The 27,547-nt window shown below is 43.3% G+C and overlaps 1 protein-coding gene across 3 annotated transcripts in view; it reads left to right on the top strand.

Annotated features, from left to right (window-relative positions):
• The window catches only part of NDFIP2 (Nedd4 family interacting protein 2), a 57,847-nt gene that overhangs the window by 10,958 nt on the left and 19,342 nt on the right, over positions 1 to 27,547 (top strand). For 2 of the 3 annotated variants that reach the window (XM_053384545.1, XM_053384547.1), the window contains exon 2: positions 27,314 to 27,473. In XM_053384545.1, coding sequence (XP_053240520.1) covers positions 27,314 to 27,473 — 160 coding nt within the window. Of the gene's footprint in view, positions 1 to 15,574; positions 15,693 to 27,313; positions 27,474 to 27,547 lie in introns of those variants that run through there. The other variant, XM_053384546.1, reaches the window with a different exon arrangement.

Below are 27,547 nucleotides of genomic sequence, written 5' to 3' on the forward strand. Positions count from 1 at the left end.
AGTTTGGAAAAGACGGCTTCCAAGCCACTCCACCCAAGACAGTGGGCACATCACTTTTATCTTGGGAGATTGAAGAAACACCCATTTTTACAGCTTTCCCTTTCACACGCCCCACATCCCCTTAATGCCCGTTCCGTTTCAGCTTAACCTTAGTGGAAACTGCCATTGATTGTAGAGCTGAAAGACTCCTCTTTTTCAGTTTAGGTGGAAACAGCCTGTGTGGGCTTCGAGGACAGATTTGACTGGTAATCAGATGCCTACCCAGCTGTCTGCTGTCAACCAAAGAGCTCTGCTAGATCTGAGGGTGTTCAATTTGCCCTTTCATGTAATCCTAGCGTGGGTACACTTGGGAGTGGATATTCTTTCCTTAAGCACTGTTTAGGCTCAAGTGTTATATCAGGCTTCCAGTTTGAAAGTAACCTGCGTCGGGTTTTCAAGTTCTGCTCATCATGTTGCTCTTTCAAAGCAAGTCTTTTTAAACAAATATGCAACTTATGGATGCAATGTTTACTTGCAGGAGAAGTTTCGCTATATTCCTGGCATGCCCGTTTAGCTATTGAGAACCACACTTTTCATTTAATGCAATTAACATAATAGTTGACCGACGGATTGGCTGTTATTTCTTTGTAGTCATTAATTTAAAGAAAGGGTGCCATCCTTGCTTAGGAGTAAGTTACATTGAATTCACTTGCTTATGACTATGAGTAAGCAGGCAACGACAGAAGCTTCTGCTTTGGTTTACTGTGTGAATTTTCACCTCCCAGTCTGTTATGTCCCTGGCTAAGTTAGTGTAGAAAAATCTATGTATCTGTTTATTTTTGTTGTGCAATTCTAGGGTTGCCATATTTCAAGAAGTAAAAAATCCAGAGCTTTTTTTGGACAATCGTCCAAAAAGTTGTTGTTGAGCTTTTTTTTTTGGCAATCAGCAGATGTTTCTGCTTCCACCAAGGAACAGACAAAATCCTGGACATTTAGTATTAAATTTTAAAAATTCCTCCAGGTGGCCATGTTAGCTCCCCCTCCCAGGACATCACCAGAATTTTCCGGTATATATGGTGATCCTATGCATTTCACTGCAAGCATCATTCAATGTCAAAACTGCACGTCATGTGGGCAGCAGAACTTAAATACTGGACATGGGGCTGCTCCATTCTCATCCAAAGCAGAAAGTAGGGGTGCAATTTAGTAGGACGCACAGCTGGAGGGTGACAAACCCTTCCTCTGCTCTTGACATTTCCTCTTGGTGCCCACCCTACCCCCTAGCCCTTGTCATCCAGCAAGGTTCAGTTTGCTCTTGGAGACTGACCAGAAGAAAGAAAGAAGGAAAAAGCTCAGTGGAGACAGATTGTAGGGGTAGGGATCAATGGTGCTGCAAGGGACTGCTCAGAATCTCCACTTTGGCACCCCTTTGCCACACCCCTAGGCTCAGAATGTAGCCTTTTTTTCAATTTTTTAAAATTTATTTTCCAAATTTATAACAAACATAAAATAAAAACATTACAATATAAAACAAACAAACAAACAAACATTTATCCTAACTGTTAAAATCCCAATTTTGTTATTATTGTTGGGCGACTTCCTCAAATCCCCCTAGCTGAGTTTCCATATAAGTCATTGTAGCAGTTTTCCAATACTTCTTTCAAATGAGATAAACTTAGTCAATTAACATCTTTCTTTCTTTTCATATTATCCTCTATCCATAATGTTATACAATTTAACATATTGAACTCCTAGGCCAATTTGATACTTACAAATAATTCTACTTATGTTATCTTAGCATAATTAACTAAATAATCCTTAAATTTCTTTCATTCTTCTTGGTGCTCCTCCTCTTTCTGTTCGTGGATTCTTCTAGTCAGGTCGGCCAGCTTCAGAAAGTCCATCATCTTCATCTGCCATTCCTCCACTGTAGGCATTTCTCGTAGTTTTGGCTAAAAAATTCTTGCTGCAGTTGTGGCATACAAAAACAATCTAACATCTTTCTTGGGCGATTCCAAACCAATTATTCCCAGCATGTAGCCTTTAGACGGACCATTCACTCCTATGTGTAAGAGAATGAAGCACGCCTCTTTTAGGACAGAACTGCTACCTGAGGTTTTCTGCAAGTATTCCTATTAAAAATAAGCAATGCTTTTTAAAAACAACTGTGTTTCTAGCAGACTATTGCTTCTTCTTCGTCTTCTTTTTTAAGCCTACTGCAAACCCAGCTGGCTTGTCCATTACTTAGAGATGAGAGGGGCAGGATGCCAGTTTGAAGGCTTCCTTCCTTACCTATCTGATGATATGATGTGGGCCTTCTCGGGTTGTGTTTCAGGATATGGTTTTGCTCATCAGACGCTTATAGCTTGTCTGCAAGGAAATTTTAACAATTGCTTGGGTACACGGATGTGAGCTCTTGTAACATCTATTATTGGAGAGCTGATGTTCAGAGAGCCCAGAGAATCCTGGCAACAAACCCAAAGGGGTGGTTATGTTATCCCAATTCTCACTGTAAGGTTTAGTAGCTACATTTATCCATGTCATAATGATGATGATGATGATGATATTTTTAAAATTTATATCCCGTCTATCTTGCTGGGTTTCCCCAGCCACTCTGGGCGGCTTACAACATATATAAAAAGAAGAAGAAGACGAAGAGTTTGGATTTGATATCCCGCTTTATCACTACCCTAAGGAGTCTCAAAGCGGCTAACATTCTCCTTTCCCTTCCTCCCCCACAACAAACACTCTGTGAGGTGAGTGGGGCTGAAAGACTTCACAGAAGTGTGACTAGCCCAAGGTCACCCAGCAGCTGCATGTGGAGGAGCGGAGACGCGAACCCGGTTCCCCAGATTACGAGACTACCGCTCTTAACCACTACACCACACTGGCTCTCACTGCAAACACAGCAAAGCATCAAACAGTAAAACCAAAATATCCTAAAAGAGCAGCAAACAAACCAATAAATCAATAGAAACCAGTAGTAACAATAATCATAATAATAGCAATAATAAAGACTTTACAGTTATACCCAAATTAAAATAACCGCCATTCCCAACTGCACATTAAATCAACATCAAACCGACCAAAACAAAACAGACGAACCAAAATTAGAACCGTTTAAAACCTTTTAAAACCTTTTAGCCAGTTGACCCAATGCAAGAGTTGTGGCATCACATTGAGTGTGCAGTCAGTAATGAGGAGCACTTACATGAGTAAGCATGCCTCATTGTTGGTGTGTCTTGGTATCAGGGCCGGATTTAGGTTTGATGAGGTCCTAATAATGTCCAGCTGTCCTTTGTCAACAACAAATTGTCTTTGTCTTTTGTGTTGAATATATGCTATACGGTAACTTATGGACCTAATAGGTATCTAAAACCATTTGCACATAACCAATATGTATTTTATCAATGTAATTGTTGAACTGAAATACAATTAAGAAGAAGTATATTAACAGACAAATTTTGGGGGGGTGTCCTAAGCCAGGGGTCAGCAACCTTTTTCAGCCGTGGGCCGGTCCACCACCCCTCAGACCATGTGGTAGGCTGGACTATATTTTGGGGAAAAAATGAATGAATTCCTATGCCCCACAAATAGCCCAGTGATGCATTTTAAATAAAAGGGCACATTCTGTTGTTTAGTCGTTTAGTCGTGTCCGACTCTTCGTGACCCCATGGACCAGAGCACGCCAGGCACCTCTGTCTTTCACTGCCTCCCGCAGTTTGGACAGACTCATGTTTGTAGCTTCAAGAACACTGTCCAACCATCTCGTCCTCTGTCGCCCCCTTCTCCTTGTGCCCTCCATCTTTCCCAGCATCAGTGTCTTCTCCAGGGAGTCTTCTCTTCTCATGAGGTGGCCAAAGTACTGGAGCCTCAGCTTCACGATCTGTCCTTCCAGTGAGCACTCAGGGCTGATTTCCTTAAGAATGGATGCGTTTGATCTTCTTGCAGTCCATGGGACTCTCAAGAGTCTTCTCCAGCACCATAATTCAAAAGCATCAATTCTTCGGCGATCAGCCTTCTTTATGGTCCAGCTCTCACTTCCATACATCACTACTGGGAAAACCATGGCTTTAACTATACGGACCTTTGTTGGCAAGGTGACGTCTCTACTTCTCAAGATGCTGTCTAGGCCTGTCATTGCCCTTCTCCCAAGAAGCAGGCGTCTTTTAATTTCGTGGCTGCTGTCACCATCTGCAGTGATCATGGAGCCCAAGAAAGTAAAATCTCTCACTGCCTCCATTTCTTCCCCTTCTATTTGCCAGGAGGTGATGGGACCAGTGGCCATGATCTTCGTTTTTTTGATGTTGAGCCTCAGACCATATTTTGCGCTCTCCTCTTTCACCCTCATTAAAAGGTTCTTTAATTCCTCCTCACTTTCTGCCATCAAGGTTGTGTCATCTGCATATCTGAGGTTGTTGATATTTCTTCCGGCAATCTTAATTCCAGCTTGGGATTCATCCAGCCCAGCCTTTCGCATGATGTATTCTGCATATAAATTAAATAAGCAGGGAGATAAAATACAGCCTTGTCGTACTCCTTTCCCAATTTTGAACCAATCAGTTGTTCCATATCCAGTTCTAACTGTAGCTTCTTGTCCCACATAGAGATTTCTCAGGAGACAGATGAGGTGATCAGGCACTCCCATTTCTTTAAGAACTTGCCATAGTTTGCTGTGGTCGACACAGTCAAAGGCTTTTGCATAGTCAATGAAGCAGAAGTAGATGTCTTTCTGGAACTCTCTAGCTTTCTCCATAATCCAGCGCATGTTTGCAATTTGGTCTCTGGTTCCTCTGCCTCTTCTAAATCCAGCTTGCACTTCTGGGAGTTCTCGATCCACATACTGCTTGAGCCTTCCTTGTAGAATTTTAAGCATAACCTTGCTAGCGTGTGAAATGAGTGCAATTGTGCGGTAGTTGGAGCATTCTTTGGCACTGCCCTTCTTTGGGATTGGGATGTAGACTGATCTTCTCCAATCTTCTGGCCACTGCTGAGTTTTCCAATTTTGCTGGCATATTGAGTGTAGCACCTTAACAGCATCATCTTTTAAAATTTTAAATAGTTCAGCTGGAATACCATCACTTCCACTGGCCTTGTTATTTGCAGTGCTTTCTAAGGCCCATTTGACTTCACTTTCCAGGATGTCTGGCTCAAGGTCAGCAACCACACTACCTGGGGTGTACGAGACATCCATATATTTCTGGTATAATTCCTCTGTGTATTCTTGCCACCTCTTCTTGATGTCTTCTGCTTCTGTTAGGTCATTACCACTTTTGTCCTTTATTATGGTAATCTTTGTACGAAATGTTCCTTTCATATCTCCAATTTTCTTGAACAGATCTCTGGTTCTTCCCATTCTGTTGTTTTCCTCTATTTGTTTGCATTGCTCATTTAAGAAGGCCTTCTTGTCTCTCCTTGCTATTCTTTGGAAATCTGCATTCAATTTCCTGTATCTTTCACTATCTCCCTCGCATTTTGCTTGCCTTCTCTCCTCCGCTATTTGTAAGGCCTCGTTGGACAGCCACTTTGCTTTCTTGCATTTCCTTTTCATTGGGATGGTTTTCGTTGCTGCCTCCTGTACGATGTTACGAGCCTCCATCCATAGTTCTTCAGGCTCTCTGTCCACCAAATCTAAATCCTTAAACCTGTTCGTCACTTCCACTGTGTACTCATAAGGGATTTGACTTAGATTGTATCTTAGCGGCCCAGTGGTTTTTCCTACTTTCTTCAGTTTAAGCTTGAATTTTGCTATAAGAAGCTGATGATCTGAGCCACAGTCAGCTCCAGGTCTTGTTTTTGCTGACTGTATAGAGCTTCTCCATCTTTGGCTGCAGAGAATATAATCAATCTGATTTCGATACTGCCCATCTGGTGATGTCCATGTGTAGAGTCGTCTCTTGTGTTGTTGGAAAAGCGTGTTTGTGATGACCAGCTTGTTCTCTTGACAGAACTCTATTAGCCTTTGCCCTGCTTCGTTTTGATCTCCAAGGCCAAACTTGCCAGTTGTTCCTTTTATCTCTTGCCTCCCTACTTTAGCATTCCAATCCCCTATAATGAGAAGAACATCCTTCTTTGGTGTCACTTCTATAAGGTGTTGTAAGTCTTCATAGAATTGGTCAATTTCAGTTTCTTCAGCACCAGTGGTTGGTGCATAAACTTGGATTACTGTGATGTTAAAAGGTCTGCCTTGGATTCGTATCGAGATCATTCTATCATTTTTGAGATTGCATCCCAGTACAGCTTTCGCCACTCTTTTGTTGACTATGAGGGCCACTCCATTTCTTTTACGGGTTTCTTGCCCACAGTAGTAGATGTGATGGTCATCCGAACTGAATTCGCCCATTCCCGTCCATTTTAGTTCACTGATGCCCAGGATGTCAATATTTATTCTTGCCATCTCATTTTTGACCACCTCCAACTTACCTAGGTTCATGGTTCTTACATTCCAGGTTCCTATGCAATATTTTTCTTTACAGCATTGGACTTTCCTTTCGCTTCCAGGCATATCCGCAACTGAGCGTCCTTTCGGCTTTGGCCCAGCCGCTTCATCAGCTCTGGATCTACTTGTACTTGCCCTCCGCTCTTCCCCAGTAGCATGTTGGACGCCTTCCGACCTGAGGGGCTCATCTTCCAGCGTCATAACTTTTATATGCCTGTTGTCTTTGTCCATGGGAGTTTTCTTGGCAAGGATACTGGAGTGGCTTGCCGGTTCCTCCTCCAGGTGGATCACGTTTGGTCAAAACTCTCCACTATGACCTGTTCATCTTGTGTGCCCTGCTCGGCGTAGTTCATAGCTTCTCTGAGTTCTTCAAGCCCCTTCGCCACGGCAAGGCAGTGATCCATGAAGGGGAAAAGGGCACATTCTACTCATGTAAAAACACGCTGATTCCCGGACCGTCCGTGGGCTGGATTGAGAAGGCGATTGGGCCACATCCAGCCCCCGGGCCTTAGGTTGCCTACCCTTGCCCTAAACTATAGCTTGTTTAGCTTATATGTAAATCCGGTACTCTTTGGTATGTGTAAAACTCAACATAGGCTTAACAAAAAAAATTTTTCTTCCAGTAGCACCTTAAAGACCAACTAAGTTAGTTCTTGGTATGAGCTTTCGTGTGCATGCACACTTCTTCAGATACACTTGAAACAGAAGTTGCCATATCCCTCTATATAGTGAGAAGGTGGGGAGGGGTATTACTCAGAAGGGTGGTGGGAATGGGTGATTGGCAGATAGCTGTGATGAGCCTGTTGACGACTCTTAACGACTGCAATAGGTCTTACAGGAAAAAGCAAGGGGTGAGAAGGTGAAAAATGGCTTTGTCATGTATAATGAGATAAGAATCCAATGTCTTTGTTCAGACCAGGTCTCTCCATGGTTTTAAGTTTGGTAATGAGTTGCAATTCGGCAACTTCTCTTTCCAGTCTATTTCTGAAATTCCTTTGTAGTAAAACAGCTACTTTGAGATCTTGTATAGAATGTCCTGGGAGATTGAAGTGTTCTCCTACTGGTTTCTCTGTCTTGTGATTCTTGATGTCCGATTTATGTCCGTTTATTCTTTGGCGTAAGCTTTGGCCTGTTTGTCCAATATAGAGAGCTGAAGGACACTTTCTGTAACTCAACATAGGCTTGTTATTTACAGTGATGCTTCTGTCACATAAATTGATGAATGCTCCAAGGCCAGTCCAAGGGGAACCCAGTGGCAGAGCATCTGTTTATGCATGCAGAAGATCATACAATCATAGAATTGGAAGGGACCCTGAGGATCAACTAGTCCAACCCCCCCTGCAGTGCAGGAAGATGCAGCTGCCCCATACAGGGATTGAACTTGCAATCTTGACACCAGGCTCAATCCCTGGAATCGCCAGATAGGAATCTCAATTCCTGTAGCCAGTACTAGGCTAGATGGACCCAAGGTCTGATTCAGTATATGGAGGCTTCCTTTTCGTTCCTGCCAGAGTGAGGTGGCTGTGATGCAGTGAGTGGCTAGGGTCAGCCCCATACCCTCCAGTCATCACCATCTACCTTAGCTAGTAACCCACTGGTGACAGTGCTCACTTGCTGGTTGCCTGGCCTGGCTGGCTAGCTGCCTCCCACTTAATAGCCGGCTTCCTCTTCATATGTCGCAGCCAATACTATTCGGAAAGGCCTCAGGCCTAGTGAGCAGCTAGAGTATGGTTACCAGATTTTTTCCAATGAATCCGCCCCCCCCCTTTTTTGAAGCTGAGTAGCAACAGGGAGTCCATAGTGGGGATGGCAAGGCGAAAGACCCTGGGCCCAAGCACACATGCATATTGTATAAAGGTGCAAAGCCCTTCTTTCACACCCTGTGAAACATAAATGCCCAGAGTTTTTAAAAAACTGGGCAACGGCCACCCACCCGCAACTCCCGAGTCTCCCCCAATCAGTAAAAACAAAGGGGGAAGGGGGCAGGAGATCTGTACCGCCGGACGTCCCCGGTTCCCCTTCTGCAGTGGTGGTGGCAGTGGCAGTCAGCAGCCCGGAGCCAGCCTGGTAGCGCAGTTGACTCTGGCTGGCTTCAGAAGCCGCTTGCTGCTCGCTGCCATGGCGCCCGCCAGTTGCCTCCCGGAAGTCCCCATATGATGTGTCTTGTGCGCAACACATCATATGGGGACTTTCAGCGAGGAAAAATGGTGGGCGCCATGGCAGCGAGCAGCTCCTGAAGCCAGCCAGAGTCAACTGCACCTCCAGTCTGGCTCCAGGCTGCTGAGGCTGCCGCTGCCACATTTCCCAGGGATGGATTTGTAAATCTGGGGGCATTCCGGTGACGGAATTTGTCTGGGGACAGATTTGCAAATCTGGGGACTGTCCCCGGGAACCGGGTATGTCTGGTAACCCTAAGCTAGAGAGGCAACTGTCCTGAGCCATGCAGTTCAGCAGTCAGGGTGCATGTACAGATGTGCCATGGCTTATGTGATACAAGCTGGAGCTGTGTTCCTTTTGCAACTGCACTCTCCCCTCCTGTGGTTGACAGCAACTGGTATTCAGAAGAACACTATCCCATTGCCAGTGTTGAAGTAAGATTCAACTTTACTTCCATGTGCCTTCTGCACGTGGAACAGAGGGAGAGGAACCAGATCAGGGCAGTTTTAGGGCTGTGTGCGTGTTTCCGATCCAGTCCAAATAAACTTTATTGGTCTTTTTTAAATTAACTGGGTCAGTTAGCAACTTAGAGGACACGTATGATGGCAACTTTCTCACAAATGTCCCTTAGAATGTATACAGCTTTTTTCCTATGCGTTTCTATATCCAAAACAATAGGATTGCCTCTGGATAATACTTAGCAAGTATATATTGAAAAGTGAGCACTTCAAACCTAGCATTTTAAGTATTGAGCCTAAATTGAAGGGGTTTTAGAGTACTGTGATGTCATTGCCATTCTCCACCACAACGGAGATTATTTTCCTCTCCCTCTAAAACCTCGCCAATCTGTTTTATTTATCTCGAGTGTTCTGACTCAGGTATCACCAAGGCCAGCATCTTAGCATGGTCACGACCAGCCAGAGACAATAGCAGTGCCTACGCTTATAAGTAATAACTAAATGAATGTGCTTGGTGGTGGCCTTGAATGAAGCAAATGTGCAGGACAGTGGAGAGGGTGGCAAGAGAACTTTTCTGTTAAAGGGGACCAAACTTAATTTCCCATTACCTCCTACCATGTATAGGCACTTATAAGCGGGGTAGCTGCCTGAATGAATAAAGACCTCTGTTGCTATGATACCTTTTTCACCTTATAGAGGTGTAACAAATAACTCCTGCAAAGTGTGATATGGGGAGGGTTAGGTCCGCCGACCTTGTAACGTGGGAGGGAAATGTCTAAATGTAAAGAACAAACAATCATAAACGTTAATGTTTCTGGGTCTGTTAGCAGAGGCAGTAGGAATGAGGGAAACTACAAATCTAATCTGCAGGCTATCAGAACAATTCATGCAGCAGTCACAAGCCTTACGCTACGCTTATAGGCCCCACAGCCCCTCCAAGTGTCCCTATTTTCCAGGGGCAATCGTGGATTCACAGAAGTTTCTGATTTGATCCCAGAATGCCCCACTTTTCCTTTTTTCCTATTTTCATCGGAGAAATGTTGGAGGGTATGGTAGTATGTCCCTATTTTAATTAGGGAAATGTTGGAGGGTTTGGAGTTATTTGACCCCTGAACCATCTGAAGGCAGCCCTGTATAGGGAAGGATGTTTATTATGTTTTTATATAAGTTGGAAGCCATCCAGAGTGGCTGGGGCAGCCCAGTCAGATGTACGGGGAATAAATAATAAAATTGTTGTTGTCGTTATGGAATAGGATGCCCCTATTTTCATTGGAGAAATGTTGGAGGGCATACCCCCGTGGCTGTAGGGAATGGAAAAGGAAATTGCAGTCCTGTTAGACAGAAGGTCCCATCATCTTTGATCACTGACAATGCTGTCAGGGTATGATGGGAGCTGGAGGACTACAGGTTTCCTTGTGTCTATCTTAGAGCATGTCCAAAAATGGCATTTTAGTGACCAGGATCCCATATAAAGTTCCATAATTACCTCAACATGTTGTCCAGCTCCTAAAACTCCTAAAAAACTCCAGCTCCTAAAACCTAAGAGTTTTGTATCTACATAACAAGATCCTAGTAATCAGTTGTGCATGGTATATGTTTATATTTTGCAAAAACAGATTTACTTGGGTTTATGATGCCAACTTTTATCTTTAAAGCTGGAATGCCAAGGTAACTAAGATAAGTTGCAGATGTTGCTGCATACTTTCCCATGATTGCAACCTTGACCCATGGCCAAAGAGACATAACTGTCTGTGAGTCTTGTCCTTCAATATTAAACTACTCCTTCAAGCAGACCACTTGCATGAACAGTTGTTTGCATGGACAAGCTTACTTGAATAATGCCTGCATTGACTCTTGGACTGGAAAGTAAAGTACCCCAATCAAATATCCTCAAAACCATTAATTCATTGGGTGGCTTCTAAAGAAGCTCTGTAAAAACCTAAGAAATATTGTAAGAAAGAAAAACGGGTACGGAAGGGTATGCTAAAAGGCAATAGCAAATTTAAGAAATGTGTAATTAAAAAGTTGAATTTGGATGATTGTCAGAGAGGCTGAAGGAAGTCCAAAAACGAGAAAATTTGTTAAAGTTGTAATGTGGTGCGATATGTATTTTTCTTGATGAAAATTAATAAAAATATTATTAAAAAAAATCATTGGGTGGCTTCAGGCAAGCTAGTTTCAGTCCACATCTGCAACATGGGGATCATAATATCAGCCAACCTTACACGGTTGTTGTAAGAGAATACATGTGAAATAGTGTATAAATGCAAAGCATTATCCCCTCCAAGTATGAAGCCATTGTAAGGAAATACATTTATTAATGATAACTCAGATAGCTTAATAATGACTCACATTGCAGTTCCATATTTTATGAAACTATTAAATTTGTGAGACTGCCCATGTTGAACCTTTTAGTAAATAGTTGTGTTGGTCCTAAGATTGAGAGTAACTCCATTGCTCCTACTTTGTGAGCACTTGCCACAGTTCCTGCTTAAAGTAATAAAAGTGACAGAAACTGATAAAAAGGTAATACTATCTGCAAAGCCAGAAGTGTCATGTTCAGGTATCAGTATCCAGATTATTTTTCCTAGCTGAAGAATTGCGATTCAAATATTATGTTACTCTGTTGCAGCAAGAACAACATAAAGTCATAAATTTATTCAGTTCCAACGTATTCATAGTGACATGAGTTTCTGGGAATCAGAGCCAACCATCAGATACATGTTTTGGGCATCAAAGTGGAGTGGGTGGGTGTATCTTTTTGGTGGGGGGGAAATGGTGCTGGTATTCATATCTTGATAAAAGTGCTGTGGATGCCAGCAAACAATGGCTGCCAAAAGCAGCAGCATAAAAAGACGTGCTGGTTTTCTATACTGGTGAGTACAAAACAACCCCTTTGCAACGCTACAAATCCAACTCCATGGTGTAACGTTAGAAAGTGTCACTCCCTTTTCCTACCTGAGCAGTTATCTTTCCACAAGAGCCGACATTGATGCCGAAATCCAACATCGCTTGAGCTCTGCAAGTGCAACTTTCTTCCGAGTGAAGTGCAAAATGTTTGAGGACCAGGACATTTGCAGGGAAAACAAAATGCTTGCATACAAAGCTATTGTACTACCTACTTTACTGTATGCTTGTGAAACATGGTCCACTTGTAAATGTCCCCTCCAACTCCTTGAAAAATTCCATCAACGGTGGCTCTGAAAAATTTTTACACATTACTTGGGAAGCCATGCAAATTAATGTCAGTGTGCTGGAAGAAGCAAAGATCACCAGTGTCAAAGCACTGATTTTTCAACATCAACTTCGTTGGACTGGTCATGTTGTGCAGATGCCTGATTATCGTCTTCCAAAGCAACTACTCTATTCCCAACTCAAGAATGGAAAGCAAAATACCAGTGGACAACAAAAGAGGTTTAAAGATGCTCTCAAAGCAAATCTTTAAAGAACAACAACCTAAGCACTGATAACTGGGAAACACTGGCCTGCGAGCACTCCAATTGGAGAACAGCCTTTACCAAAAGTGTCATGGACTTTGAAGACACTCAAACTCAGGACGAAAGGGAGAAATGAGCTAAGAGGAAGGCACGCTTGGCAAATCCACACCGTGATCAAGTCCCGCCCAGACACCTATGTCCCCACTGTGGAAGGACATGTGGATCCAGAATTGGCCTCCACAATCACTGACAGACTCACTGTTAAGACTGTGTTTATGGAAGACAATCTTACTCGGCTACGAGTGATCGCCAAAGAAGAAGAAGAAGAATACCATCTCAAAACAACAACAACAAAACAGCAACTCTGTGTGTGTGTGTGTGAGAGAGAGAGAGAGAGAGAGAGAGAGACAGAGAGACAGAGAGACCTTATTAAAGAGGATGCAAGGAAGAGTATTTTTACAGAGCAAGGGCAAGCGAAGGAAGAGGTAGTAGTAGATGCATTACAGTTGAATTTGAGCAGAGCACAAATGAATGCAGAAGCCAACAAGGCGGAGCTGCAACAAAATGTTGCAGTGTAGAGTGAACAATTTATAATTTCACTCAGCCAGTCTGGAAGGTCATTCCACTCCATTCCTTCTTCCATCTCTCCCCGCCCCCCCACAAGAGTGATTAAGTATTCTATGAATCCTGAGCATGCCATCAACTTTCCTTAACGATTTTTACCAAAAGATTTTTTTCTACTGCTTCAAGCCTCAGGGTTTCACCAAGCCTATTGCCGTCAACTCTTGTGGAAGTGTGTGGTGTTGTTTTTGGCTGTATAAGCAACAGCAGTCATGCCTGTGAATCAGAAAAAGTGGGAATGATTAAATGAACGAGTTCAAGATGCCGTCAGCATGGGTGTGATCTACTTCTGAGGACTGGCCACAACAGACGAATAGGTATAGCAAGAACAATAGTGCAAATAAACAGCTAAAAAGAGACAAACGCTTTCGGTAATGAGCTAACCACACGCCACAGCATCAGAACTGCTAATGAATTCCAATTAGGAAGCTTCACGCTAGAGTTGCCTGCCTCCGGAGAGATTGAAATGCCCCTTCACTGGTTTTGGAAACAGTCTAAATGTCTTAATGTGTGCCCATTTATTTTCCGCAGTTGAACCTGACCCATTTGAGTTATGCCAATTGCCAAAGGGCACTGTGGAATCATGATGGCATATATCGTGTTTGAAGATATGCATGTGAACGAGCCTTTGGCACCTCTCAGGTGGGCTCCATTGCCATCCTAAGAGTACAAGGGAAGTATTCACGGTGAGATCCGGCACCTCTTTCCCTAGAAAAACAGCACTGACGATTACGATGTTGCTGATGATAACAACGCGGTGGATGGACACCATTTGAATGACAGTGCAACTTTGGGGCAGGGGGTGGCCCCCTCAAATAAGTTATTGGGGGGCGTACGAAGACCCCTTGGCCAATGGGCGTAGCTAGGATTTTTGTTTGGTGGGGCAGAACCTCAGCTTTGTGTTGATTTGTTGGGGGGCAGGCTTTTGTTGGGGGGTGGAACCTCAGATTTGTATTGATTTCTATTGATGGGGGCAGACTTTTGTTGGGGGCCAGAACCTCAGATTTGTATTGATTTGAATTGATTGGAGATAGGCTTTTGTTGGGGGGGGGTCAGAACCTCAAATTTGTATCCATTTTGGTTGATTATTTTTTTGGGGGGGGGCTTGGCTGCGCCCAAGCCTCGGCCCCGAGGAGTTGTCTCCTATGCCTTACTTAGAGTGATGCTCTGTCCTATTATATAGTCATATACTCTGATTACTCCCAAGCATCGCTGCATTACATGGGGGGTTGGACTAGATGACCCTTGGGTCCCTTCTCATCTCCACAATTCATTTTAGGCAGCCCTGCCGCCCCCAGTTAAAAAAAAGCACCTCCTCTATCTGTGTATAGAGCCTTGCCTCCCCCCAGGGCCGGATTAAAGTTTGATGAGGCCCTAAGCTACTGAAGGTAATGGAGCCCTTTATATGCCCAGCTGTCCTTTGTCAACAACAAATTGCCGCTGTTTTTTTGTGTTGGATATGTGCTATATAGTTATTTATGGACCTAATATTGTAGGTATCTAAAGCCATCTGCACATAACAAATAGCCTACACAACACAAAACACTGTTGCTGTATGTAGGTTTTATTTTATCTTTTTTTTCATCTTATATTTTGGAAATGCACATTCAGGTTTTTTCCCCTTTAAATTTTTTGGGGGGGCTCCCAAGAGAGAAGGGGCCCTAAGTTATAGCTTGTTTAGCTTATACATAAATCCGGCACTAGCTGGACCATAAAGATGGCTGATTGCCGAAGAATTGATGCTTTTGAATTATGGTGCTGGAGGAGACTCTTGAGTCCCATGGACTGCAAGAAGACCAAACCTATCCATTCTGAAGGAAATCAGCCCTGAGTGCTCACTGGAAGGACAGATCCTGAAGCTGAGGCTCCTATACTTTGGCCACCTTATGAGAAGAGAAGACTCCCTGGAGAAGACACTGATGTTGGGAAAGATGGAGGGCACAAGGAGAAGGGGACAAAAGAGGACGAGATGGTTGGACAGTGTTCTTGAAGCTACCAACATGAGTCTGACCAAACTACAGGAGGCAGTGGAAGACAGGAGTGCCTGGCGTGCTCTGGTCCATGGGGTCACGAAGAATCGGACACGACTAAACAACAACAACAAATCCGGCACTGCCTCCCCCAAGCGGCGCCACGCGCCCGGAATTTCCCGGCCGCGCCAACCGGCAGTGAGGTCCGGACAAATCCGGACGCGCCGTTTGTGAGGGTGGGGGGACCCCCGGTTTCATTGGGGGAGCCTCTCGGAGAAGCGGGTTTTGCGAAAACGGAGACGGGCCACCTTTACCGCGGTGCTTCGGGGCGAGCGCCGGAGAAATGAGTCCTCCGCCGACGCCGCCTCAGCCCGCCGCCTCCTCCTCCTCCTCCCGTCACGCGCGCGCCTCCGCGGGGGACGAGCCGAGAGAGGGCGGCCTCGACGCGAGGGGAGGAGCCGGCCCGAGAGCGACGAAGGCGGAGGGAAAGAGAGAGAGAGAGAGGAGGGAGAGCTAGAGAGACGCTGCGGCGGCCGCGGCGAAAGCACCTAGCCGAGCGTCGAGGCCCGAAGAGGCCTCCGTCGCCGGGATGGAGCACCACCAGCAGCAGCCCGCCAGCCGGTACCAAGTGGTGAGTGGCGCCGCGGGGTCCTGTCAGCGCGTCGGCAGGGCGGGGTTGGGGTAGGCCGCAGGCCAACTCGAGGCCTCCCCTGGCCAGCTTGGGGGACGAGGCTGAGGAGGGGAGCCCTCCATTGCCTCAGGCCTCCGGGGGCGAACGGAAAGCGCCTCCGCTCTCTGTAATACTGAGGGAAAGCTTACCTGGGGTGAGGCCTCCTCCTTCCTCGTCCTTAACGGCCCCCCCTTGCTCCTCTGCGCTTCCCCTACCCTTTTGGCTGCCGCCCAGATGAGCTTTTCGGAGCCCCCCGTCGAGGGGACGCCGAGGGTCATCTAGTCCAGCCCGCGTTAGAAACGGCAGGTCGCCACTCGACGGCCCGTGGCTTTCGCCGAAAAAAACAAAACAAAGCCAAACATCTTGGGCTTTGGGAATAGGCAGCGAAAAGAGGAAATGTTCCAAATCGCGAGGACAAAATGACACACCACCCTCGATGTGAAATAGTACACAATGTATTGTTGTGTCTTTGTAGGGTGGCTGGCGCGACCCCAATCAGATGGGCGGCGTAAAAATAATAAAGGTACTGTGGTACCTCGGGTTACATACGCTTTAGGTTACATATGCTTCAGGTTACAGACCCCGCTAACTCAGAAATAGTGCTTCAGGTTAAGAACTTTGCTTCAGGATAAGAACAGAAATTGTTCTCCAGCGGCAGCAGGAGGCCCCATTAGCTAAAGTGGTGCTTCAGGTTAAGAATAGTTTCAGGTTAAGAACGGACCTCTGGAACGAATTAAGTACTTAACCACTGTATTATTATGACTATGATTCGTGCTTGCCTTTCAAGAGCAGACCTTTCTATGCTACGGTGGGGTTCAATGTTACCTCTGATTCCGCCGCAGGGCTGCGGTCATAAAAATAAAAATAAAAATAAAAATTTATTATCTATACCCCACCCATCTGGCTGGGTTTCTCCAGCCACTCTGGGCGGCTTAAATGCTGCCACGCTCCTTTCGGAGGTCAACACAGTGAGAACGGGTTTGTAGGGCTTCGCGCCAGAACAATAATTCATCACCTGCCTTGCCTTTCGGTGGATATGATTGCATCAATGAATTGATTCATGTGAATTCAGTTCCTACCCAAAGTTTTACTTTAAGCCCTTTCCCTGCCTCCCCTCAGTTGGTGAAGGGAGTGAGAGGGAACTTTTATGATTCAATAAGCAGGTGATGATGCTTTTCTTTTGCCAACCGCAGACAGCCTTCCGTGCTGTCACTTCCTGTTTGGGTAAGTGCACTGCAATAGCATTGAATATACAGTAGCACCTGGTTTTGAGTCTCCCCTAACAAGCGTGTGTGCTGCTTTCGAAGGGCCGCCAATGAAAATGGCCTACACCCCCAGCATTCGAAACGCCCATTGTTCAAGGCGCGTTTTCCGCCAGGGAATTCCCTTAGCGCGAGCAGTTTCTGAGCTCTGCGCATAAGATTTCAGATTAAAACTGCAGAGTGACCTTTTTCTGCTTCCCCACTTCCAGCTACTCTTTGAAGACTGGAGAAGAGACCCCTTTTAGGAGATGGGCAGGGGAAGGACTAAACCATGTGAAAAATGAACATAATATTTTAGCTGCCGTTCATTCCTTTTCAGCTTTGTATACTTGTTATAAAAAAAAAGCGTGCCTAGACATTCCGTTGTGGCGCCCATAACCTAGGTTGAAGGTGCCATTGAGCTCCTAGCTTTCATATCAAAAGTTTCTAACACTGCCTACACCAATGAATTGGGCAAAGCGCCTCAGTTAAGAAATCTACTGATTACCCATGAAAACCTTGAAGCCTGTAAAACAACATGCAGTTTCCAGCTCCAGCTCTTATGCTTAATGCCACACCTATATCACTCCGGGGCATCCCAGATCTGTATTGCTTGGTAACACTGAAGAGTCCATAGGTGCACAGTTTCTCTCATTAAATGAAGAAACGACCAAGCACAATTCTTGTTGGGATTTCTGTATTGCATTTGAAAGTGAATTTTGTAATGGAGATAAGTGGTCCAAAGAAAGCAATATGTATTGGCAACATACTGGCATAATAAAACGTACTCTCATGGAATCAGGTTCTCCTTAATTTTCCTCTAATTGCTTTTTATTTCACATTGAGGATGATCATGTAGTTTTGTCATTTTGTTGCTTCATATTTCATATTTTTGCTACCTATTTCTGAAATATATATTTTTCAGTGAAAGCCACTCGTTATTGACTGCCATCATAACTAACACTTTTATTAGGGTCAGAGGCTTTGGAACAAATCCCACCTATTTTATTTCCTCAAGATGGTACCTACTACCCTCTAAATAGAAGGAACTTAGCTGAAACATGGTGGGGGTGGGGAGTATTGTTTTATACCAGGAATACTATCTTAATAGAGATGTTTGATGTCAGATAGCAAGCCGAGAGAGGAAAATGTTGGTGTACCTATAATATGCCAAATGCCAGTCATTTCTCAACTTATATGAACAATTTTATCTAAAAATAAAGTAAAAAAGAGATTTGTTCCTTGCCATTATTAACAGATTTTTCTACATTGTTTCAATGATGCTCCCAAATTTTTGGCAGTACCTCATGTCTTTTTTGGGGTCAGTTTGAATGCTCTTGGGTCGAAATTGGACAAAAGGTGTGAAACCTATATCCCCAAACTGGATGTTACCTATTCTTTGCTGCTGCTTTTACATAATTAAGGTGTTTTTCAGTGATGGGTAAGCATTTTACTAGAAATGTAGACTATTAAAAAGAGCCTACCTCATTCTAGATGTTAATGACTACTCCTTATCTGTAAACTAACATGCCGTATTAGTCCATTTTTTTGGATTCTTACATCTCTCTGTAGGAAAGGGCTGGAGTTTAGTGGTAGAGCACTTGCCTTGCATGCAGAAGATCCCAGGTTTAATCCTTGGCATATCCAGGCAGGGCTGGAAATGTCCCCAGTCCGAAACGCTGGGGAGCTGCTGCCAATCAGTGTAGAGAATACTGAGCTAGATGGACCAGTGGCAGGAGTCACTATAAAGCAGCTTCCTATATGTAGGATGAGTGAGCCTCAACTTTCTGAAGCTCCACCCTATAAAATTTTGTGCCCTGAAATAAGGAATATATTTGAATATAGTAAAAGAGCTCATATTTTGGAATAAAAGGTATTCCAGCATTGTGATTTTATTATAGTTTGCAAACCATTTTGAGAATGGCTGAGTAATAATGCTGGATTTAAATCTATAAACAAAAGTATTTGGCAAAAAGTTGCTTTGGACTTCGCTATTTCTTTATATTTCTCTTTGCTTTGAATACACACAGTCCCTGGAAATGTGACTATATACAAAGTGTACTTCAAACAATGTGCATTGAAACATGCTTAAAAGCAGATCTTTGCACATACAAGGTTTAGAATCGGAGCATCTCTTACCCTGTGCCTCATTTTATGAATGGAAAGAGTGTAAAGCTCAATGTTTCCTAGAATGTTTCTTTTCACCCCTGCTGAACCTTTTCTGTAAGCAGATAATAGCATTTGTTTGTGCTGGGAAACCGTAGGTGGTTTCTTGATTCTGCTGGAGGCAGCTGTAGTTACATCATAGGTGCCTTTAAGGATTGGCTGCTTGCAGAACTTAAGGAACTAACCACATAGCACTTAACTTGTTCCTTCCTTGGCTTATCACATGATGGACGATTTTGGCATGGAGCAACCCTTAAAGCAAACACCTTTGCACTTATTGCTTTTGCTTGTTTGTTATTGCTCATGGCAAGTAGAAATTAAGGGTGTTAAAACAATTTAAAAGAAAAAAAAGAAACAAAGAAATAGATTTATAATTGGATATGTTCCAGTCGTTAAAGCAAGTAAATCAGAAAAACATAGCCCTTGGCTTGCAAATGAAACTTTAATAGGCATTAATGAAATGATGTACTGTAAGACTTCCCCCATGCCTCTGATTTTAGGTTACATGCTGATGTGGTTTTAAATCTGATTGCTCATGCACAATATACAAAAAAGTATACCCTTTCATGCATATTTTGGGAAGAGAAATTAAGGAGTATTTTGGGGTGCACATAGATAAGCATAGTTTGAGTGAGGAAACTGCTGCAGATCTGTACTTACCCTTTCTCCAGAAAATCAAGCTCAGAAATAACTATTCCCCTCTAGCCCCAAGCAGAAGCTGACTATACAGATTGAATCAAGTCACTTCCCATATTTGGCCTATATACGTATTGGGATGGTAAATTGGTGGCCACCCATTGACTGTAACTCCCCATTAGCCATGAAACTGATGGGAGGTGGAATCCTAATTCTGCTGGAGAGCCATAGGTTCTCTATTCCAGGCCTATGACAATGTTTAAAGTTTAATCTTCTCTCCCCAGAAACATTAGCTTAAGAAATGGAAAGTGGCAAGGGAAGGTTCACTAGATGTCTTGACTTTGAAAACTGAAAGCCTGCCCACACCATATGCGTATGCGGGAGGCAGGCAGCAAGGGGTACGTCTGAAAATTGATGTACCATTTGAAGTATTTTGTCACTGGCCACTTAAACCCTTAGTTCTTCCCCTTGCTCCCTTCACCCCTCCCACCCTTAACTAATTGCACTGCTGTTACAGTCAGCTCCAGATACTCCTCCTTTGTATTACATTTCTCTTTAAAAATCAAAACCACCCAGCTCTTACTATGCTGTATAGGGAAAACGGAAAATTTATGCTGGGTTTGCTCCTCCTTCTGTATACCGGTTATGTATATCAGCTTTTAGTATTTGTGTGCATTATGAATATGACCAATTAGTATTTCACAAGATGGCTTTCTACACAGTCGCTGGTTGAAATCTCTGACCTAGGCCAAATGTTTCTCCACTTCAATTCCTTGACTTCAGTATATTAATTTTCTGACCTAGTTTACAGGAATGCTGTAAGGGTAACTGGTTGAGCATTAATTAGCATTCTATATAAGAACATAAAGACCTGCTGGATCAGTCCATTGGCACATCTAGGCCAGCATCCTGTTCTCACTGTGGCCAACCAGATTCCTGTGAGAAACTAGCAAGCAGGATTTCAAGCACAAGAGCACTCTCCCCCTCCTGTGGTTTCTTGTGGTACTCGGAAGTGTTGCTGCCTCGACTGTGGAGTGATGTAAAAATTGGGGTTTGGCTTTTGCTGCCAAATTCCCCATGGGAATCTTGAGTCCCCTAAGTCCATGATCGGTCAGAGAAAAATGGATGGAGGCTGGATCCAGTGGAAAACAAGGCAGATACTTATTTTTCTGTTCCAAGGAGGGAGACAAAAGTGTGCAGGAACCTTTAAAGACTTTTGACATTCCCCAACCCCCTTAGCCAAAGACCACCCCAAAATCATCATACATACATCATATGATTTGTAAGTGAAAATACAATGGGAAGGCTTTCCCCATTTGCCTCCCTTACTGCAGAGGAATATTTGAGGTCATTGAGAGAGTCAAAATGGGCATCAGGATTGCTCTCCTGTACTATTTCAGACACATGGTTTATATATTTAGATATGTGAGCATTTATTAATATTTATTCTATATTTGAGACCTTAGAATTCTTATAATAGGAGGCAGAGTATGGTAGCCATCAATAGATTATAACTATGACGGCATAGCTCTTTCTATGCAGGAGTGTTTTGCAAGGTTTGCTTATTTTTGTATGAATAACTTCCTGAGGTGTCTTCATTCTAACAATTGCTCCACTTCAAGCAAGTTCCTTGTATCACAGTTGCTCATAAATGCATTGAGGAAGTGAGGCAACTGCTGCATCTGAAATCTATATGGACCTTGTAAGCAACCTGGCTGATCAACTATTTAGAAAACAGGAAGGAAATGCAGCATACCATGTCCTATTTCTCCCTTTACTTCTATTACATAACAAAAGAGGGAGAAGAGCAGGGGGGAGAACGTTTTTTCAGCTCAAGGGCTTCACTGCCTTATAGGCATTGGCATGGAGAGACAACTATGGCAGTGGTGGGAGTGGCCAGAGTCAAAACGTGGGTAGGGACCATGGCAAAAGTGGGTGGAGCAAGATATGTGACTCTTACCAATGGCGTCATGAGTCAGTGTGTCTGGCTGTTAAGCAGAAAGTTGATGGCTTGAGCCTAACCAGGTGTGGCTGTGGACAGGATTCCTGCATTGCAGGGGGTTCGACTGTATGACTCTCATGGTCTTGTCCAACTCTACACTTCTACCTTTGTACAGTAAGCTGCATAAGTCAGATGTTTCTATCTGTCTCCCTCTGTCTCGCACACACCTAAATCCAGGAAACCAAGGGGCATTATCACAGAGAGCAAATTCCAGCCAGGTAAAAGCACTCAAGGAAAGCATGGAGCAGGACTGGGGGAAGGGGTGTGGCCTGGTTTGAGTCCTGAGGGACAGATCAGGAGTCCTAGTGGGCCATATGTGGCATCCAAGCCTTCAGCAAGCTTCAGAACAGAACTCACATCTAACTAGTGAAAATTCAGTAGATATCTGCTGTCTCACTTTTGACATAATTCCGTCCATGTTATATGATATGATCAACCTCACTGTGAAATTTTGAACCACAGCCAAGAAAATCTGTAGGTCGTATATCTGAATGTGATAGGCTTGAGTTGGTGAAAGGGGCTTGTGCTACACTTGGAATCAGTAATGTATTTCTGTCTATTACTGTGAATGTGGGAAATTTACAGGGTTTTTTTAAAACAGATTTTTGTTGTTATTCTGAATATAGGAAACCACAAGTGAAGGGGGTCACCAATATTCAGCAGCAACTGGCAACTTTCCCAGTTTCTGAAGCTTATAGTAACAATCATTCACTTTGTCTGTTGCAATAGTGTTTGAACTCTGTTCCAGTGATTCCTTGGAAGGCTGTTCAGGGTTTTGTAAAGGTGGACAAGCTTCTCAGTAAGGCAGCTTCTGCAGTGCTACTGATCTTCTCCTTCAGTTTGCAGCAATAGAGATAGTGAGATTCACTCTCAGTTCACATGGTGCCTATCAAGATTGGCCCAGGGCCCTTCCTTCATTTGTGCCCTTGAACAGGGCTGACTTCAGTTTTCATCATCTGTGCTTTTTTTTTACTAGAATTCTTATGCTCCCCCAATGTGGGTTTTACAAAGCAAGACTTGGGCATAACTTAATCTGTACGTAAAGTTTTTCAGCAAAGATAAATTGCTCAGTCCTCCTTAGATGGGCATTCCAGCAGGCACTAATAAGTCCATCAGAAATTAGCTAGGATTCCAAGGGGGAGCTGCCATCCCTCCCCTCATAAATCCTAGAACACTGCAGAATTCTCTGCAACACACAAGTGTTGCAGATTATTCTTTCTTTCTTTCTGCTGAGAAAGTAGATGGTTTGAAAGCTGCTACCTTGTTTGTCATTCCCATCTGCATTCCATCACACACATACGAGTATCACTTCTAATGCAATATTATCCAAGTCTCATGAGAAGTAAGTCTTCTGAGTTCAGTGAAACTTGCTCCCAGATAAGGGTGAGTAGGACTGCAGCTTTTCTTTCATTTGTGGCCAGATCAAATATCACAGAGGTGGGGAGGGGGGAGGGAATAGGCACATCACTCAAAAATGTAAGATTGCTTATCATGATTTTTGTCAATGTTTCCATCTGTGAAACATAAATGTAATTCAAACTGCCGGGCTAAGGTTTTCATCTTGCTTCCCTGCTTCCTTTAGAAGTATGTAGTTCAGAGGGCAGTGCTGGTCTTCTGTTGCTCCCCCCCCCCCGTCAGTGAATTCACAGATTTTCTGTTCAAGGAAGCAGGGATGGTTTAAAAAAAAGTTTAATGTTGGCCAAAGCAATAAACCAGCATGGTGTAGTGGTTAAGAGTGGTAGTCTCGTAATCTGGTGAACCGGGTTCGCTTCCCCGCTCTTCCACATGCAGCTGCTGGGTGGTGACCTTGGGCTAGTTACACTTCTCTGAAGTCTCTCAGCCTCACTCACCTCACAGAGTGTTTGTTGTGGGGGAGGAAGGGAAAGGAGATTGTTAGCCGCTTTGAGACTCCTTAAGGGGAGTGAAAGGTGGGATATCAAGTCCAAACTCCTCTTCCTCCTCCTCCTCCTCTTCTTCTTCTTCAGAAGTGCTTTCTTTGTCTACCAGAATTCTGGAAATTATTCTTCCTTATTACTAAATAGTACAACTCAAGGAATAACCCAAGAAGCAATAAAGTAGAGCTGGGAAAATCTACTCTTTCCTGCAGTTCACCAACACAGCCTGCTCTTATTTAGTAGAATCATGGTACCATAAAGTTTCATGGCACCCCCAGCGGTCATCTAGTCCATCTCCCTGCAATGCAGGAATCACAACTAAAACATCTGCTTAAAAACCTCCAAGGAAGGAGGATCCATCACCTTCTGAGGGAATCCTTTCCACGGTCGAACAGCTCTTTCGGTGAGAAAGTTTTTCCTAATGCTTAGTTGCAATCTTCTTTCTTGTAACTTGAATCCATTGGTTTAGGGCCTACCTTCCAGAGCAGGAGAAAACAAGCTTGCTACCTCTTTCATGTGACAGCTTTTTAGATATTTGAAGATGGAGATCATATCTCCTCTCAGTGCCCTCTTTTTCCAGGCTAAACATTCAAAGCTTGCTCTGTACAAGCAGTAAGATTTTGTTCAGTGGGAGAAATTTGACTCTGCGGTGGGCTTCCTACATATTTTTTATCAGCTTCCCCCAAATCTGGTTGCATTCCCCAGATGCTCAATTCAGCTGGAGCTTTGCACATGCCCTATATGCTTGTTTTGGCATGGCTGTAAGTAATGAGTGTGGCTCTGTTGCAAGAAACAGGAGGAAGTTACAGTAGCTGAAACTAAGTATCACCCCAGCCTAATATTCTCCAAGCAGAGAGTGGCTCAAGCTAAGTATTGGTAGATACTGACAAATATTCTCCCTATATTAGCTGTGCTATACAGGGAAGTTCCTTGTCTATATACTATACACGTAAGGAATCATGTAACTACATTCATAACTGGTTAGTTAAAATAACTGAGGCAACCCCCGTAGCAAGTACCAACTTGCAGTGATGAGATTACTGGGAGTTACTTTACAGTTATTGGAAAAGTGCTTATGTTCTTAGATGGCTTATAGATGTTTTAAATTGTCTTAACATTTTGATATTTGCTGCCCTGGAAGGAAGGGTAGGGTGCAATTTAATAAATATTAATGAAGATAATATTCCTTGAAGTAGAAAAAGTTGTGTACTAAGAGCATGGTCGGATTGGCAAGAGACCTGTCCTTTGCCTCCTTTCTGGCAGGGAAATTATATTGTGATGACTAAGGATAACTTGCTACCTGTGTTCTTTAATGCTGTGCCTCTTAAGCCCAGCCCTGCCCTTAATAAGATCAGCCTCTGTGTCAGAGCAAAGCAGTGTTGGTATTTGCAGAGTAATCATGCTTGTTGCAATGAAATCTGTGGTGCACAATTGTTTCTTGCATAGAAACATGAGTAGATCTGGTAACAGTTCATATCTTCCCACAATTTGCATATACATTACAACCCGCCCCAAAGTTACAAAAGTGCATTTTTTAAAAGTTCAGAACAGAATTTTATTTTTCAAACAATTGTGCATTTCTTGGCACAGGAATTTGGGTTTCATGAAACAGAATATCGGGGGTCACTAAGAATCCAGTGCATTGCTTAGTATCTGTCCTTGCATTTAATACTCTGTGCAACCCCAAAAGGCATAACGTCAACATGTTGATCTCCAAATGTCCAAAGCAGAAAGTAAAGTATGGTGGTTAAAATAAAACTCCTAAAAAGACCAGACACCACAGAGCTAAACTGTGTGTGAGAAGCTGCAGTATTGTGAAATACTATACACTTTCATGTGTGCGTGGTGTAAAGTCACATGCTGTGAAGAATGTGAGGACATTCATCTGGACGTGAATCTAGGGTTGTGAAATGTAAGTGCTTTGGATGTCTAAGCATTAGGCCTAGATGTCTGCAAAGTAAAACTTGTGTAAATACGTCTGTATGTATATGCTTTTCTTTGTAGAAGACATCTTCATTGAACGTGAACATTGGGGTTGGGGCAAGTGGTGCCATGTGACCTCAGGGTGCTTTGAGACATTGGCTGTACAGCCCTGTTTTACACAAACACCCCTTCACAAAACTGTGAAATCAGGGATGTTTGTTAGATTTCACAGAGCTTTTAAATTTTGGTATAAGGTCCTTTTTATCAAGGGACATCGGGAAAGGCTTGAGGAATTGGAAGGTGTCTCAAAATGCTTTCACTTACAGGATAATGCTTTTTGAGTGCTGTTATATAACCTTTTTGGTTGTAGATTGAGTAGTGAAATTTTCAACTCTTGTTCAAGAGGAGGACATTAAAACAGCCAATGTGATCTGATGTTAGTTGTTAGTAGAATTATTTCTGACTTGCACAATGCGAGCGATGTAACTGCTGATAATGAACAAGTTATAGTACAGTTCTTTTTATTTCTTTAGTTAATATCACGTAAGTGCAAACTATAGCCTCTTGAACGTACCTAGATGAATCATAATGTAAATGCAGATGAATCACAAAACTGGCAAACAGAATGAGTTGTATAACAAGAATACAGAAACAGAACACAAGAATTTACACTTCTTGAGGAAATGGTAAATGGCTACATCTCAACCATTTCTGAAGAGATTTTTTCCTGAAATCTGGGCAGCTACAAGTGGTTTGCATAACCCTTATTTTCTACTATCATGTCTTGTTCTGACTTCATATTCTGAAACTAGGACTTTGTAGACATAGTGAAATAATTGGAGGATTTTCAGGCAAATCTGAAATGTTATTGTTGTTCATAGGAAACTCTTTCTTCACACTCTGGACTAGTATTTGAATCAACCATAATTGCACATTATAGGGCCTAACATCAAGGGTTGTTAGAAGATTGCCTAGTACAAGCTACATAATAAGTCGCAATACATCAAAGGTGCAATGAGTTGGACTTCGCTCCCAATTATCTGTCAGGAAGAGGGCAGTTGACAGTTTAGGCAATGCTCTGTGATATTCTGAAATAGCACATTGTTATCTACATATCATGAAATGGTTTCATATATTCTCACCCATTTACTTTGTCTGGGTCTAGTTGATCCTTATGTTCTTTTAGGAAAACTCTCAAATACACCCCTTCCCCCAATACACACAATAGGGTGATGGTGAAACACTACAGTACCATTCAGCCTTTTATCACGGGCAAATACTTGTAAGTAGTACATGTTTTTTTTGGAAAAAACATTTTACGTACTTGCTGCCTTTTGGGAGAGGCGGGAGGTGAGTACAGTGGTACCTCGACTTACAAACGCCTCAGGTTACAAACGCTTCAGGTTTCAAACTCCGCTAACCTGGAAGAGTTACCTCGAGTTGAAAACTTTGCCCCAGGATGAGAACGGAAATCGTGTGCTAGCGGTGCAGTGGCAGCAAGAGGCCCCATTAGCGAAAGCACGTCACTAGTTAAGAACAGTTTCAGGTTAAGAACAGACCTCCGGAACGAATTGAGTTCGTAACTAGAGGTACCACTGTAGTATGGTTAAGTCCAGATTAGGAGTTACTCTTGTTACTGGTTTCTCTTCAGTCATTACTTAATAAATTGCATTGGAGTAGATGAAACAGTTCCCTGAATGTATTTGTTTTTCTTAAAAGCTTCACAATGAAGATGATCTTCCAGAATCATCAGTGGCTGAACAACCTTCCACCTCTACAGAAACTGCACCAGCCTCTCAAATGGAGGCATCTTTACCTGAAGAAGATACTTCACCTCCACCTTACTGTAGTATTGCTGCAGAAGCAGCTGCAACAGCAGGTATTTCCTTTCATTTATATAACCTCAGATATTTTTAGCAATGCTGGAGCAGTAAATATAGCTTGAATAATCTT

Source organism: Podarcis raffonei, chromosome 4, assembly GCF_027172205.1.
Source record: "Podarcis raffonei isolate rPodRaf1 chromosome 4, rPodRaf1.pri, whole genome shotgun sequence".
Lineage (NCBI taxonomy): Eukaryota > Metazoa > Chordata > Lepidosauria > Squamata > Lacertidae > Podarcis > Podarcis raffonei.